Raw genomic sequence first — 16,604 nt, forward strand, 5'->3', positions numbered from 1 at the left:
GCGATTGGGATTGGATTTGGGATCGAAATTGGGATCAGGATCGGGATCTGGATTGGGATTGTCACCCGGAACAGGACCCAGATAGGGATTGGAGTCAGGATCAGGGTCGAGATCAAAATCAGGATTAGGGATGGGATTTGGGTTGGAATTGGGATTGGGATCGGGATCAGGATCAGGATTGGGATTGAGATTGGGATTTGACCAAGATCAGAATCAGGATCGGGATTGGGACTGGGATTGGGATTGGAATCGAGATCAGGATCAGGGTTGGGTTTGGGGTCAGCATTGGGATTGGGATTGGAAACTGGATTGATCATGGGATCCAGATTGGGATTTGGATCGAGATTGGGGATAAGGAATGGGATTTGGGATAAGGATTAGGATTAGGATTAGGATTAGGATTGGAATTGAGATAGGAATCAGAATTGGGATTGGGATCACACTCGGGATCAGGTTTGGAATCAGAACCGGGATCAGGATTGGGATTAGGATCGGGATTGGCGGCACTGGGAATGGTGCCCATGGAATTTGTGGAGCTGGGGCATTCCCAGAGCTGGGATCGGCTCCAATAGAAGCAGTGGAATTCCAAAGCCGGATTCCCCATTCCCAGCCCGGATTTTTCCTGGGATAACGGGAGGGGCTCCAGCGCTTTTCCAAGGGGACTTTGGATCGGGAGGGATCCCAGAAGGGTTTGGGTGGGAAGGGACCTGAAATCCCATCCATGGGCAGGGACACATCCCAAACTTTCCTTGGACACTCCCAGGGATTCTCTGGGAATTCCAGCCCAGCCGAGAATTCCTTCCCAAATCCCATTTCCCCTTTTCCCAGAGAATTCCCTCCATTCCCAGCTCTGGCATTGGATCCATCCCCATCCCGATTCCTCTCCGGGAAGGAATTTCGGGATCCAGGGGCTTCACTGGGAATTGGGGACTCCAGGGAGGGTCTCCCTTCCCTTTTCCATCCCCAAATTCCATAAAAATCCCTCGGGATGGATCCCGGAGTGTCCTGGATCCCAGAATCCCGGAATTCCATTGATGGGATCCATGCATTTTCAATCCCATCCCATTCCATTCCCAGGGTGCCCCAGGATTTCCTTGGATACTCCCAGGGATCCAGGGATTCTCTGGGAATTATTTTTTGGAATTCTATCCCAAAATTCCACCCCAATCCCCCCTTTTCCCATGGGAATCCATTCCCTGTTCCCTCCCCCCACCCTGGTTTCCCCATGGAAAACTTCCCAGTTTTTTTCCCAGAATTCCCAAACTGGAATCCCCTCATCCCAAATATTCGCCCCCCCCCACCCATTCCCAACCTTTGGATTCATCCCCAATTCCCATTTTTTTCCCCCGTTGTCGCCGCGTTCTCCGAACTCTCTCATCCATAATTTTTTGAGTTTCTTTGGGAATTTCCCATCCCTCCTTTTACAATCTTTCACAGGATCCCGCCATTCCAAGAATTCCCACCGTCTCCAAGAATTCCCAACTGCCGAATTCTCCCTTCGTTCCCACCCGGAATCCCGGGGATTTTTTTAAAATTCATTTATTTTTTTAATTTTTTTAATTAGGAATGATTAAGCGCTAAGGGGACACTACAGAGGGGCTCGAATCCCGTGGGATTTTCCCGGTTTTTCCGGGATTTTCCCGGTTTTTTGGTTTTTTTTCCCAATCACTGCCCATCCTTGGAAAAGCTTTTCCCGATGGCGTTCTTGAAGAGCGTCACCAGCGGCGTCCGGATCCTCTCCGGGCTCATGAAACCCCCGTAACGTTTCTCCTTCCGGGAATTCCACGGGAATTTCGGGAATTCCTCCTCCTCCTCCTCTTCCTCCTCTTCATCCCACGGCTCTTCCCTCCGGAATTCCAACTGGGAATTCTCGGCCGATTCCTCCTCGGCTCCGTTGGGATAAACCTTGACCGGCCTCCTCTTGCGCCCCACGGGTTTTCCCCACCGGAAGTGCTCCATGGAATACGAGCGCTTCCCGTCTTTTCCCGCCTCTTCCCGACGGTGGGAAAAGGGAATTCCGGGATCGTTCCCGGTTCCCTCTTCCCGTTTCCCGGCGCCGGCGTCGCTGCCATTTTTGCGGCCGAACTGGTTCCACCGGAAGTGGCTCATGACGTAACGGCGGAGGCTCTCGGAGAGAGGCTGGAATTGGCCGTTCCCGGGAAAAACGGGAGATTCCAAGGAAAGCTGGGCCCGGCACGATCCCGCGCAGGCCTGGGAAAAATGGGGAATTCCGGGATGGGTGGAATCGCCCGAACGTTTTGGGGGGGTGGTTGGGATTGTTTGGGAATGGAGGGCTTGGGAGCCTCGGGAAGTGGAAAATTTTGAGACGATCCCAAATTTGGGGATTCCCTGGAAAAATGCAAGGAATGGGAATTCTGGGATGGAATTCCCAACTTTTCGAGGATGGTCGGGATCGTTTGGGAATGGGGGATTTGGGAGCCTCGGGAAGTGGAAAATTTTGGGAGGATCCCTCGATTTGGGAATTCCCGAATTCGGGAATTTCCTGGGAAAATGCAAGGAATGGGAATTCTGGGATGGAATTCCCAACTTTTTGGGACGTTCAGAATCGTTTGGGAATGGGGGATTTGGGGACTTCTGGAAGTGGAAAATTTTGGGAGGATCCCTCGATTTGGGAATTCCCGAATTGGGGAATTTCCTGGGAAAATGCAAGGAATGGGAATTCTGGGATGGAATTCCCCAAACATTTCAGGGGATGGTCGGGATCGTTTGGGAATGGAGGGCTTGGGAGCCTCGGGAAGTGGAAAATTTTGGGAGGATTCCTCGATTTGGGAATTCCCAAATTCGGGAATTTCCTGGGAAAATGCAAGGAATGGGAATTCTGGGATGGAATTCCCACTTTTCGGGGATGGTCGGGATTGTTTGGGAATGGGGCATTTGGGAACCTCTGGAAGTTCCTGCAAAAATTTTGGGGATTTGGGTGTTTGGGAATTCCCGAATTTGGGAATTTCCTGGAAAAATGCAAGGAATGGGAATTCTGGGATGGAATTCCTGCATTTTGAGATGGTCTGGGTCATTTGGGAATGGGGGATTTGGGAGCCTCTGGAAGAGGAAAATTTTGGGAGGATCCCTCGATTTTGGAATTCCCAAATTTGGGAATTTCCTGGGAAAATGCAAGGAATGGGAATTCTAGGATGGAATTCCCAACTTTTTGGGACGTTCAGAATCGTTTGGGAATGGGGGATTTGGGGACTTCTGGAAGTGGAAAATTTTGGGAGGATCCCTCGATTTGGGAATTCCCGAATTCGGGAATTTCCTGGGAAAACGCAAGGAATGGGAATTCTGGGATGGAATTCCCAACTTTTTGGGACGTTCAGAATTGTTTGGGAATGGGGCATTTGGGAGCCTCTGGAAGTTCCTGCAAAAATTTTGGGGATTTGGGTGTTTGGGAATTCCCGAATTTGGGAATTTCCTGGGAAAATGCAAGGAATGGGAATTCTGGGATGGAATTCCCAACTTTTCGGGGATGGTCGGGATTGTTTGGGAATGGAGGGTTTGGGAGCCTCTGGAAGTGGAAAATTTTGGGAGAATCCCATATGGGAGGGATTTGGGAATTCCAACATTTGGGAATTTTGGGGGGTTTTTGGGATTTGATCCCAAAGAATTTCCAGGAAAATTCCCATTCCCAAATGCCTCCAAATGTGAGATCTTGGGGATTTGATCCCCAAAACTTTTTTTTTTTTTTTTGGTTTTGGGATTTGATCCCAAAGAATCTCTGGGAAAATTCCCATTCCCGAATCCCTCCATTTTTGGGGGATTTTTGGGATTTGTTCCCAAAAAACTTCGGGGATTTTTGGAATTTGATCCCAAAAAATATCTGGGAAAATTCCCATTGCCGAATCCCTCAATTTTCTGGGATTCTTAGGATTTGAACCCAAAATATTTTGGATATTTTTGGGATTTGATCCCCAAACAATCTCCGGGAAAATTCCCATTCCCAAATCCCTGAATTTTCTGGCATTTTTAGGATTTGATCCCAAAAAACTTTGGGGATATTTGGGATTTGCTCCCAAAAATCTCTGGGAAAATTCCCATTCCCAAATCCCTCCATTTTGGGGAGATTTTTAGGATTTGATCCCCCCAAAATTGGGGGATTTTTGGGATTTGCTCCCAAAAATCTCTGGGAAAATTCCCATTCCCAAATCCCTGAATTTTCTGGGATTTTTAGGATTTGATCCCAAAAAATTTGGGGGATTTTTGGGATTTGCTCCCAAAAATCTCCAGGAAAATTCCCATTCTCGAATCCCTCAATTCTCTGAGATTTTTAGGATTTGATCCCAAAAAATTTTGGGGAATTTTGGAATTTGCTCCCAAAAATCTCCAGGAAAATCCCCATTCTCGAATCCCTCAATTCTCTGGGATTTTTAGGATTTGAACCCAAAATATTTTGGGGATTTTTTTGGGAAAAATTCCCGAATCCCACCCCCACCCCATCCCCCATTCCCAGGATTTACCAGAATTCCGGCCTCGCTGCCCAAATCCCGACACTTGGAATTCTCCCGGCACGGATCGGAAGCTCCCACGGAATTCCAGAGGATCAATCCCAGCACCACGGGAAGAATTCCCGACCCCATCCCGGCTGGAAAATCGGGAAGGAACTGTGGGAAAAATCCCGAAAAATTGGTTGTTGGTGTTGGGAATTTCTGGAATTTTTTAGGGATTTTAGGTCTATTCCCTGTGCCTCAGTTTCCCTCTGGAAAATCCCTCCCGTTTCCCAGGATTTGGATCCTTTTCCATATAAAAATCCCATTTATTTTCCTAAATCTGGGAATGTTCCAGAAGGGATTTCCACATCCCCCCCCCCCCCCCCTCCCCGTGCCTCAGTTTCCCTCTGGAAAAATCCCTCCCGTTTTCCGGGATTGGGATCATTTTCCCATTAAAAATCCCATTTTTCCCCAAATTGGGAAAGCTCAGGATGGAATTTTCCCCAAAATTTTGGAGGATAAAGGATTCGGATCCAGGAATTCCCTCCATTTTCCCTGTGCCTCAGTTTCCCTCTGGAAAAATCCCTCCCGTTTTCCGGGATTGGGATCATTTTCCCATTAAAAAGAGGGAAAAAATTCCCAAATTTGGAAATGCTCAGGATGGAATTTTTCTCAATTTTTGGAAGGGAAAAGAGGCGGATCCAGGAATTCCCTCCATTTTTCCCGTGCCTCAGTTTCCCTCTGGGAAAACGGGAATTTTACAGGGAATTGTGGGAGATTTATCCCAATCCCGGGAAATGAGAGGGATTTTTCCAGAGGGAAACTGAGGCACGGGAAAAATTGAGGGAATTCCTGGATCAGCCTCTTTTACCAGTGTCAAAAAATTGGAAAAATTCCATCCTGAGAATTCCCAGATTTGGGAAAAATTTGGATTTTTAATGGGAAAATGATCCCAATCCCAGAAAACGGGAGGGATTTTCCAGAGGGAAACTGAGGCACGGGAGGGAAAAAAAAAATTTGGGGAAATTCCTTCTGGAATATTCCCAGATTGGGGGGGGAAAAAATGGGATTTTTATATGGAAAAGGATCCAAATCCCGGGAAATGGGAGGGATTTTCCAGAGGGAAACTGAGTCAGGGGAAAGGGAATCCCCCCCCAAAAAATGGGAAAAATTCCCTCTGGAACATTCCCAGATCTGGAAAATTCTGTGCCTCAGTTTCCCTCTGGAAAAATTCCCTCCCATTTTCCCATTAAAATTCCCATTTTTCCCCAAATCTGGGAATTTCCAGCAGGGAATTTTTTTCCCCAATTTTGGAGTTTTTGATTTGGGGCAGAGGCGGATCCAGGGATCCCCTTCCCTTTCCCGTGCCTCAGTTTCCCTCTGGAAAAACGGGAATTTTACAGGGAATTGTGGGAAATTTATCCCAATCCAAATTCCTGGAAATGGGAGGGATTTTTCCAGAGGGAAACTGAGGCACTGGGAATGGGATTCATTTAAAAAATGGGAAAAATTCCCTCAGGAACATTCCCAGATCTGGGAAAAAATGGGATTTTTATATGGAAAATGATCCCAATCCCAGAAAAATGGGAGGGAATTTTCTGAAGGGAAACTGAGGCACGGGAAAATGGAGGGAATTCCTGGATCCGCCTCTTTTCACTTCCAAAATTTGGGAAAAATTCCCTCCTGGGCATTCAAAAATTTGGGAACTTTTCCCACTTTTTAATGGGAAAATGATCCCAATCCCGGAAAATGGGAGGGATTTTTTTCCAGAGGGAAACTGAGGCACAGGGAAAATGGAGGGAATTCCGGGATCTGAATCATTTATCCTCCAAAATTTGGGAAAAAATCCATCCTGGAAATTCCCAGATTTGTGGAAAATCGAGATTTTTAATGGGAAAATGATCCCAATCCCGGAAAATTGAGGGAATTTTCCAGAGGGAAACTGAGGCACGGGGAAAGGAAAGTGGATCCCCCAAAAAATCAGGAAAAATTCCTTCCTGGATATTCCCAGCCCTGTGAAATTCTGTGCCTCAGTTTCCCTCTGGAAAATCCCTCCCATTTCCCAGGATTTGGATCCTTTTCCATATAAAAATCCCATTTTTTTTCCCAAATCTGGGAATGTTCCAGAAGGAATTTCCCCATATTTATTTCCTTTCCCGTGCCTCAGTTTCCCTCTGGAAAATCCCTCCCATTTCCCAGGATTTGGATCCTTTTCCATATAAAAATCCCATTTTTTTTCCCAAATCTGGGAATGTTCCAGAAGGAATTTCCCCAATTTTTTTCCCCTCCCGTGCCTCAGTTTCCCTCTGGAAAAACGGGAATTTTACAGGGAATTTGGGGAAATTTATCCCAATCCAAATTACCGGAAATGGGAGGGATTTTCCAGAGGGAAACTGAGGCTGATTTTCCATGTAAAAATCCAATTTTTTTCCCAGATCTGGGAATGTTCCAGAGGGAATTTTTCCCATTTTATTTTAAGGATTTCATTTCCCGTGCCTCAGTTTCCCTCTGGTAAAACGGGAATTTTACAGGGAATTTTGGGAAATTTATCCCAATCCAAATTACCGGAAATGGGAGGGATTTTTCCAGAGGGAAACTGAGGCACAGAATTTTCCAGGGCTGGGAGTATCCAGGAAGGAATTTTTCCTGATTTTTTTTGGGATTCCCTTCCTTTTCCCGTGCCTCAGTTTCCCTCTGGAAAAATCCCTCCCATTTCCCGGGATTGGGATAAATTTCCCACAATTCCCTGTAAAATTCCCGTTTTTCCAGAGGGAAACTGAGGCACGGGACAATGGAGGGAAATTCCTGGATCTTACTCTTTTCACTCCAAATTTTGGGGAAAATTCCATCCTGGAAATTCCCAGATTTAGAGAAAAATGGGATTTTTAATGGGAAAATGATCCCAATCCCAGAAAACGGGAGGGATTTTCCAGAGGGAAACTGAGGCACGGGAGGGAAAAAAAATGGGGAAATTCCTTCTGGAACATTCCCAGATTGGGGGGCAAAAAATGGGATTTTTATATGGAAAAGGATCCAAATCCTGGGAAATGGGAGGGATTTTCCAGAGGGAAACTGAGGCTGATTTTCCATGTAAAAATCTCTTTTTTTTTTCCCAGATCTGGGAATGTTCCAGAGGAAATTTTTCCCATTTTATTTTAAGGATTTCCTTTCCCGTGCCTCAGTTTCCCTCTGGAAAAACGGGAATTTTACAGGGAATTTTGGGAAATTTATCCCAATCCAAATTACCGGAAATGGGAGGGATTTTTCCAGAGGGAAACTGAGGCACAGAATTTTCCAGGGCTGGGAATATCCAGGAAGGAATTTTTCCTGATTTTTTTTTTTATTCCCTTCCTTTTCCCGTGCCTCAGTTTCCCTCTGGAAAAATCCCTCCCATTTCCCGGGATTGGGATAAATTTCCCACAATTTCCTGTAAAATTCCCGTTTTTCCAGAGGGAAACTGAGGCACGGGAAAGGGAAGGGGATCCCTGGATCCGCCTCTTTTATCCTCCAAAAATTGGGGAAAAATTCCCTCCTGAGCATTCCCAGATTTAGGGAAAAATTTGGATTTTTAATGGGAAAATGATCCCAATCCCAGAAAACGGGAGGGATTTTTCCAGAGGGAAACTGAGGCACGGGAGGGGAAAAAAAAATTGGGGAAATTCCTTCTGGAACATTCCCAGATTTTGGGAAAAAAAAGGGATTTTTAATGGAATCCCCTTCCCTTTTCCCGTGCCTCAGTTTCCCTCTGGAAAATTCCCTCCCGTTTTCCGGGATTGGGATCATTTTCCCATTAAAAATCCCATTTTTCTCCTAAATCTGGGAATTTCCAGGATGGAATTTTTCCCAAATTTTGGAGGGGAAAAGATTCGGATCCAGGAATTCCCGGAATTTCCCCGTGCCTCAGTTTCCCTCTGGAAAAATTCCCTCCCATTTTTCCCATTAAAATTCCCATTTTTCCCCAAATCTGGGGGGAAAAAAACGCGAGGGAAAAAATTCCCTTTTAAATTTTATTTTTCTAATAAAAATTATTAATGAATATTCTACGTGATATTATTAATAAATATCTAGAAATAAAAATAAAATATTTACAGTATAAATAAATGAATAATAGATAAAATAGATAAAACATAAAAAATAGAAAATATATAAAATATATAAAATATATAAATTATAAAATATATAAAATATATAAAATAAATATATAAAATATATAAAATATATAAAATATATAAAATATATAAATTATAAAATATATAAAATATATAAAATATATAAAATATATAAAATATATAAATTATAAAATATATAAAATATACAAAATATATAAATTATAAAATATATAAAATATATAAAATATATAAAATATATAAAATATAAAAATATAAAATATAAAAACATAAAATAATTATAAATCAAAGATATATTTTATATATTATAAAACATATTATAAACAAATAAATATTTTTATCATAAAAAACCCCAACCCCTCCCTCGGAGTCAAAATTTCGGATTTTTCCGCGGGAAAAATTGGGAATTTTTAATTTTTTTTTTTTTGGGATTTACCTGGGAACGGGATCCCGGCTTCTCCTTCCCGGATTTTTAATTTTTTTTTTTTTTTCTTTTTTTTTTTTCCTGGAGCGATTCCAGGGAGGCTCCGGGCGCTCCCGGCGCTTCCCGGGGTTTTTATATCCCGGGAAAAGGAGGGGCCCGAGGGGGAAAACCGGGATGGATCCAGGTGGGAACAAAGGCCGGGATTAGCGGAGCCGGGAAAGTTTTCCAGGGTGGATTTGGGAGCGGGGGAGAAAGAAAAAAAACGAGATGGAAAAAGGGTAGAGGGGAAAAAAAAAAAATAAAAAAAATAAAGATAAAAATGGAAAAATAAGAAGAGAAATGAAAATAAGAAAAGGAAAGATCGAAGGAAAGAAGGCAAAAATATAAAAATATAAAAATGTAAAAATATAAAAATGTAAAAATATAAAAATGTAAAAATATAAAAATATAAAAATATAAAAATATAAAAATATAAAAATATAAAAATATAAAAATATAAAAATATAAAAATAAGGATTGGTGTAGAAATAGAAAAGAGAAATATAGGAATAAAAAAATAAATATAAAAAAATAAAAAAAATAGAAGGAAAAATAGAAATATTAAAATAAGATTATAAAGAAAAATTAAAAAATAGGAATAAAAATAAAATATGGAAAGTAAAAAAATAAAAAGTGTGAAAATGAAAATGAAAAGAAAAGATAAAACTAAAAAGTAAAAATAAAAAAAGAAGAGAAAAAAGAGAAATATTAAAATAAAACTATAAATAAAAATAAAAAATGCAAAATAAGAATAAAAATAAAAGATAAAAAATAAAAAGTAAAAAATAAAAATATAAAGGTAAAAAAAAAGAATTAGAATAAAAATAGAAAATAGAACTAAAAATATAAAAAATAAAAAATAAAAGGAAAAATAGAAATATTAAAATAAAATCATAAATAAAAATAAAAAATAGGAATAAAAATAAAATATGGAAAGTTAAAAAATAAAAAATGTGAAAATGAAAATGAAAAGAAAAGATAAAACTAAAAAGTAAAAATAAAAAAGAAAAGAAAAAACAGAAATATTAAAATAAAACTATAAATAAAAATTTAAAAATGCAAAGAATAAAAATAAAAGAGAAGAAATAAAAAGTAAAAAATAAAAATATAAAAGTAAAAAAATAAGAGTTAGAATAAAAATAGAAAATAGAACTAAAAATATAAAAAAATAAAAATAAAATTATAAAAAATAAAAATAAAAATATAAAAATAAAAATAATCCCAGCGTCGGGAATGGAGAGGGTTTGGGGATCCCAAAAAAGGGTTTGGGAAAGGGAATCCAGGGAAAAGTGGGAATTGTGGGGCTGGAAAGGGGGGTGGGAAGGATCCCAAATCCATCCCAAATTTATCCCAAATCCCAAAACCCAGACCCCAAACCCCAAACCCGAAATCCCAAATCCCAGACCCCAAATTCCAAATCCCAAACCCCAAACCCATCCCAAATCCCAACCCCATCCCAAACCCATCCCAAATTTATCCCAAATCCCAAACCCCTGATCCCAAATCCCAAATTTACCCCAAACCCCAAATCCCAAATCCCGAACCCCATCCCAAATCCATCCCAAATTTCTCCCAAATCACAAATCCCAAACCCCTGATCGCTAATCCCAAATCCTAAATCCCAAACTCATCCCAAACCCATCCCAAATTTATCCCAAATCCCAAACTGCAAACCCCAAACCCCAAATCCCAAATCCCAGACCCCAAACTCCAAATCCCAAACACATCCCAAATCCCAAATCCATCACAAATTTCTCCCAAATCCCAAACCCCAGACCCCAAACCCCAAATCCCAAATCCCAAATCCCAAAACCCATCCCAAATCATCCCAAATTTCTCCCAAACCCCAAATCCCAAATCCCAAAACTCAGACCCCAAATCCATCCCAAATTTACCCCAAATCCCAAATCCCAAACCCATCCCAAATCAATCCCAAATTTATCCCAAATCCCAAATTTACCCCAAATCCCAAATCCCAAACCCCATCCCAAACCCATCCCAAATTTATCCCAAACCCCAAACCCCGATCCCAAATCCCAAATTTACCCCAAACCCCAAACCCCCAATCCCAGCCCCATCCCAAATCAATCCCAAATTTATCCCAAACCCCAAACCCCAAATCCCAAACCCCTGATCCCAAATCCCGAATTTATCCCGAACCCCAAACCCCTCCCCCCGTCCTTTTCCGGGGATTTTTTTCCAGGATCTATTTTTGGGAATTTTAGGGTCCCCTCGGGAGCGATGAGTCCCCATTTTCCTCCTGGTCCAGCTCCCTTTTTATTGGGATTTATGGACTTTTATTGGGATTTATGGACTTTTATTGGGATTTATGGACTTTTATTGGGATTTATGGACTTTTATTGGGATTTATTGATTTTTATTCGGATTTATCGACTTTTTATTGGGATTTCTTGACTTTTATTGGGATTTATCGACTTTTATTGGGATTTATTGATTTTTATTCGGATTTATCGACTTTTTATTGGGATTTATTGATGTTTATTGGGATTTCTTGACTTTTATTCGGATTTATCGACTTTTTATTGGGATTTGTCGACTTTTATTGGGATTTATTGATTTTTTATTGGGATTTGTCGACTTTTATTGGGATTTATCGACTTTTATTGGGATTTCTTGACTTTTATTGGGATTTATTGATTTTTTTATTGGGATTTATTGATTTTTTTTTATTAGGATAACGGGAAATCCGTTTAGGGTTAGGATGGATGAGGCATCCTCGGGAATTTCCATCCCGGGGTTGTTTTTTTTTTTTTCCCCTGGAATTTTTTTGGTGTCTTGGAAGCTTTTATCCCAAGGAAAAAAAAAAATTAAAATAAAAAAAAGGAATTCTGGGATTTTTAAGGTGAGTTTTTAATTTATTTTTTTTTTTCCGTTCGGGAATTTTAAATAGATTTTAAAATGGGAAAAAAAACCGGGAAAATGGGAAAAATAGGAAAAAATTGGGAAAATGGGGGGAAAGTGAATAGAAAGCAGGAAAAAATAAGAAAAAACAGGGAAAAAAGGAAAAAAATCAGGAAAAAATCAGGGAAAATAGGAAGAAAAAGGGAAAAATGGGAAAGCATCAGGAAAAATCAGGAAAAAAACAGAGAAAATGGGAAAAACCAGGAAAAATATGAAAAAAATGGGAAAAAAATTGAATAAAAAACCAGGAAAACCGGGAAAAAACAGGAATAATGGGGGAAAAAACAGGAAAAATCAGGAAAAAAGAAGGGAAATGAGAAAAACCAGGAAAAATAGGAAAAATGTGGAGAAAAACAGGAAAAAAATCAGGAAAACACAGAGAAAAATGGGAAAAAAACAGGAAAGTCAGGAAAAAACAGGGAAAATGGGGAAAAAACGAGGAAAAATCAGGAAAAAATGGGGAAAATGGTAAAAACCATGAAAAATGGGGAAATTGGAAAAAACCAGGAAAAATTGGGGGGAAAAAAGGAATAAAAAACAGGAAAAATTTAAAAAAAAAAAAGGAAAAATGGGAAAAATAGGAAAAATCAGGAAAAAACAGGAAAAATATGAAAAAATGGGGAAAAAAATGAATAAAAACCAGGAAAAATAGGAAAAACAGGAAAAAACAAGGGAAATGGTAAAAACCAGGAAAAATAGGAAAAATGTGGAGAAAATCAGGAAAAATCAGGAAAAAACAGGGAAAAATGGGAAAAAACAGGGAAAAATTGGGAGAAAAAAACAGGAAAAATCAGGAAAAAACGGGGGAAATGGTAAAAAGCATGAAAAATAGGAAAATGGAAAAAAACCCAGGAAAAATGGGGAAAAAAATTAATAAAAAACAGGAAAAATAGAATAAAAACAGGGAAAAACGGGGAAAAAAGGAAAAAACAAAATGGGAAAAAACTGAATAGAAAGCAGGAAAAATAGGAAAAAACAGGGAAAAATGGGAAAATATCAGGAAAAATCAGGAAAAAACAGAGAAAATGGGAAAAACCAGGAGAAATATGAAAAATTGGGAAAAACTGAATAAAAATCCAGAAAAATAGGAAACAAACCCAGGAATAATGGGGAAAAAACCCTGGAAAAATCAGCAAAAAATGGGGGAAATGGTAAAAAACGGGAAAAATAGGAAAATGGAAAAAAAACCCCAGGAAAAATGGGGGGAAAATGAATGAAAAACAGGAAAAATAGAAAAAACAGGGAAAAAATGGTAAATACCAGGAAAAATAGGAAAAATGTGGAGAACATCAGGAAAAATCAGGAAAAATCAGGAAAAATCAGGAAAAATCAGGAAAAAACAGGAAAAATCAGGAAAAAACAGGAAAAATCAGGAAAAAACGGGAAAAAAAACAGGAAAAAATGTGCAAAACCAGGGAAAAATGGGGAAAAAACCCAGGAAAAATGGGAAAAAATGGGAATTTCCCAACCGGGAAAAATCTTGGGATTGTTTTGCCAGGAAAGGATTTTTCAACTTAACCCGGCCCACGATTTTCCAGGATCGTCATTCCCAGAAATTCGGGATTTTTCACCCTCAAGGAGATTTTTTCCATGATTGTCATTCCCAGAAATTCGGGATTTTCCATGCTCAAGATTTTCCATCATCGTCATTCCCAGAAATTCAGGATATTCCATGGTCAAAGAGATTTTTTCCAGGACCATCATTCCCAAAAATTCGGGATTTTCCACCCTCAAGGTTTTTTCCCATGTTTGTCATTCCCAAAAATTCGGGATTTTCCACCCTCAAGTTTTTTGTTTTTTTTTTCCATCAATCATCGTCATTCCCAGAAATCCGGGATATTCCATGGTCAAAGAGATTTTTTCCAGGATCATCATTCCCAGAAATTCGAGATTTTTCACACCCAAGATTTTTCAGGATCGTCATTCCCAGAAATTTGGGATATTCCATGCTCAAGATTTTCCATCATCGTCATTCCCAGAAATTTGGGATATTCCACACTCAAGATTTTCCATCATCATCATTCCCAGAAATTCAAGATGTTCCACGGTCAAGGAATATTTTTCCAGGACCATCAATCCCAGAAATTCGGGATTTTCCACCCTCAAGGTTTGTTTTTTTTTTTTTTCCCCATCAATCATCGTCATTCCCAAAAATTCAGGATATTCCACACTCAAGGTTTTTCCAGGATCGCCATTCCCAGAAATTTGGGATTTTCCACGCCCAAGGTTTTCCAATATCATAATTGCCAGAAATTCGGGATTTTCCACCCTCAAGGTTTTTTTCCATGTTTGTCATTCCCAGAAATTCGGGATTTTCCACCCTCAAGTTTTTTTTTTTTCCCATCAATCATCGTCATTCCCAGAAATTCGGGATATTCCACACTCAAGGTTTTTCCAGGATCGTCATTCCCAGAAATTTGGGATATTCCATGCTCAAGATTTTCCATCATCATCATTCCCAGAAATTCAAGATGTTCCACGGTCAAGGAATATTTTTCCAGGACCATCAATCCCAGAAATTCGGAATTTTCCACCCTCAAGTTGTTTTTTTTTCCCATCCATCATCGTCATTCCCAGAAATCCGGGATATTCCACCCTCAAGATTTTCCATCATCGTCATTCCCAGAAATTCGGGATTTTCCACCCTCAAGGTTTTTTTCCATGTTTGTCATTCCCAAAAATTCGGGATTTTCCACCTTCAAGATTTTCCATCATCGTCATTCCCAGAAATCCGGGACGTGCCGCCCTTTCCCTTTGGATCGGGTTCCTTCTCCCACGTAATTCCTGCCCTTTTCCCGATTTTTTTTTTTTGTTTTTCCCGGTGTTTTTCTCACCTGGATGCGAATGAAGCTCCGGGGCCGGGGGAGGAAATCTCGGTGGGGCTCAAATCCCACAAATCCCTCGGAGCCGGAGCCGCCGGAAAAAAAAAATTGGAATTGTGGGGGTTTTATTTGGGAGGGGGGGGGTTTGGAGCTTGGATTTGAATTTTTCCAAGGGTTTTTCCGGATTTAAATGGGATTTTAATAAAGGCACGGTTTTAATTAAGCCGTGATTCCCACATTTAATAAATCCGTAATTCCCGGTTTTAATTAATTCACGATTCCCTATTTTAATAAGTCCGTGATTCCCAATTTTAATAATTCCAGGATTCCCAATTTTAATAAATCCACAGTTCCCAATTTAATAAATCCATAATTCTCAGTTTTAATTAATCCACGATTCCCAATTTAATAAATCCATAGTTCCCAATTTTAATCAATTTTAATTAATTCAGGAAAAATGATCCCCAATTTAATAAATCAGTGATTCCCAATTTAATAAATCCATAATTCCCAATTTTAATTAATTAGTGATCCCCAATTTAATAAATCAGTGATTCCCATTTAATAAATCCATAATTCTCAGTTTTAATTAATTCATGATTCCCGATTTAATAAATCCGTGATTCCCAATTTAATAAATCCATAATTCTCAATTTTAATAAATCCACGATTCCCAACTTTATAAATCCACGATTCCCCATTTAATTAATTCACGATTCCCGATTTTAATAAATCCATAATTCCCAGTTTTAATAAATCCACAATTCCCAATTTAATAAATCCATAATTCCCAGTTTTAATTAATCCACAATTCTCAATTTTAATAAATCCATGATTCCCAATTTTAATAAATCCACGATTCCCAATTTAATTAATTCACGATTCCCAATATAATAAATCCACAATTCCCAATTTTAATAAATCCATTATTCCCAATTTAATAACTCCTTGATTCCCAATTTTAATAAATCCACAATTCCCAGTTTTAATAAATCCATTATTCCCAGTTCTAATTAATTCATGATCCCCAATTTAATAAATCACTGATTCCCAATTTTAATAAATCCATAATTCCCAGTTTTAATTAATCCACGATTCCCAATTTAATAAATCCATAGTTCCCAATTTTAATCAATTTTAATTAATTCAGGAAAAATGATCCCCAATTTAATAAATCAGTGATTCCCAATTTAATAAATCCATAATTCCCAATTTTAATTAATTAGTGATCCCCAATTTAATAAATCAGTGATTCCCATTTAATAAATCCATAATTCTCAGTTTTAATTAATTCATGATTCCCGATTTAATAAATCCGTGATTCCCAATTTAATAAATCCATAATTCTCAATTTTAATAAATCCACGATTCCCAACTTTATAAATCCACGATTCCCCATTTAATTAATTCACGATTCCCGATTTTAATAAATCCATAATTCCCAGTTTTAATAAATCCACAATTCCCAATTTAATAAATCCATAATTCCCAGTTTTAATTAATCCACAATTCTCAATTTTAATAAATCCATGATTCCCAATTTTAATAAATCCACGATTCCCAATTTAATTAATTCACGATTCCCAATATAATAAATCCACAATTCCCAATTTTAATAAATCCATTATTCCCAATTTAATAACTCCTTGATTCCCAATTTTAATAAATCCACAATTCCCAGTTTTAATAAATCCATTATTCCCAGTTTTAATTAATTCATGATCCCCAATTTAATAAATCACTGATTCCCAATTTTAATAAATCCATAATTCCCAGTTTTAATTAATTCACGATTCCCAATTTAATAAATCCATGATTCCCAATTTTA

The 16,604-nt window shown here is 38.8% G+C and overlaps 2 protein-coding genes across 4 annotated transcripts; one reads left to right on the forward strand and one right to left on the reverse strand.

The window, feature by feature from the left end:
• Positions 1–1,473: 1,473 nt before the first annotated feature.
• On the reverse strand, positions 1,474–9,387 carry POMC (proopiomelanocortin). 2 transcript variants are annotated; one of them, XM_088162652.1, is made up of 3 exons: positions 9,006–9,387; positions 4,473–4,616; positions 1,474–2,211 (listed from the first exon to the last, which is right to left on the reverse strand). In XM_088162652.1, exons 2-3 carry the CDS (start codon positions 4,590–4,592, stop codon positions 1,666–1,668), a joined length of 666 nt encoding a protein of 221 aa, XP_088018778.1. In that variant the 5' UTR covers positions 4,593–4,616; positions 9,006–9,387; the 3' UTR covers positions 1,474–1,665. The 2 variants fall into 2 exon arrangements, with proteins under 2 accessions (XP_088018778.1, XP_088018779.1); XM_088162653.1 differs by lacking the exon at positions 9,006–9,387 and having other exon boundaries at positions 4,473–4,745.
• A 14-nt stretch (positions 9,388–9,401) lies between these two features.
• On the forward strand, positions 9,402–16,200 carry LOC148224558 (uncharacterized). 2 transcript variants are annotated; one of them, XM_088162645.1, is made up of 2 exons: positions 9,402–14,605; positions 14,658–16,200. In XM_088162645.1, exons 1-2 carry the CDS (start codon positions 13,627–13,629, stop codon positions 14,936–14,938), a joined length of 1,260 nt encoding a protein of 419 aa, XP_088018771.1. In that variant the 5' UTR covers positions 9,402–13,626; the 3' UTR covers positions 14,939–16,200. The 2 variants fall into 2 exon arrangements, with proteins under 2 accessions (XP_088018771.1, XP_088018772.1); XM_088162646.1 differs by having other exon boundaries at positions 9,402–14,582; positions 14,682–16,200.
• Positions 16,201–16,604: the final 404 nt, after the last annotated feature.

This window comes from Sturnus vulgaris, chromosome 3 (assembly GCF_052056855.1).
Source record: "Sturnus vulgaris isolate bStuVul1 chromosome 3, bStuVul1.hap1, whole genome shotgun sequence".
Classification (NCBI taxonomy): Eukaryota; Metazoa; Chordata; class Aves; order Passeriformes; family Sturnidae; genus Sturnus; species Sturnus vulgaris.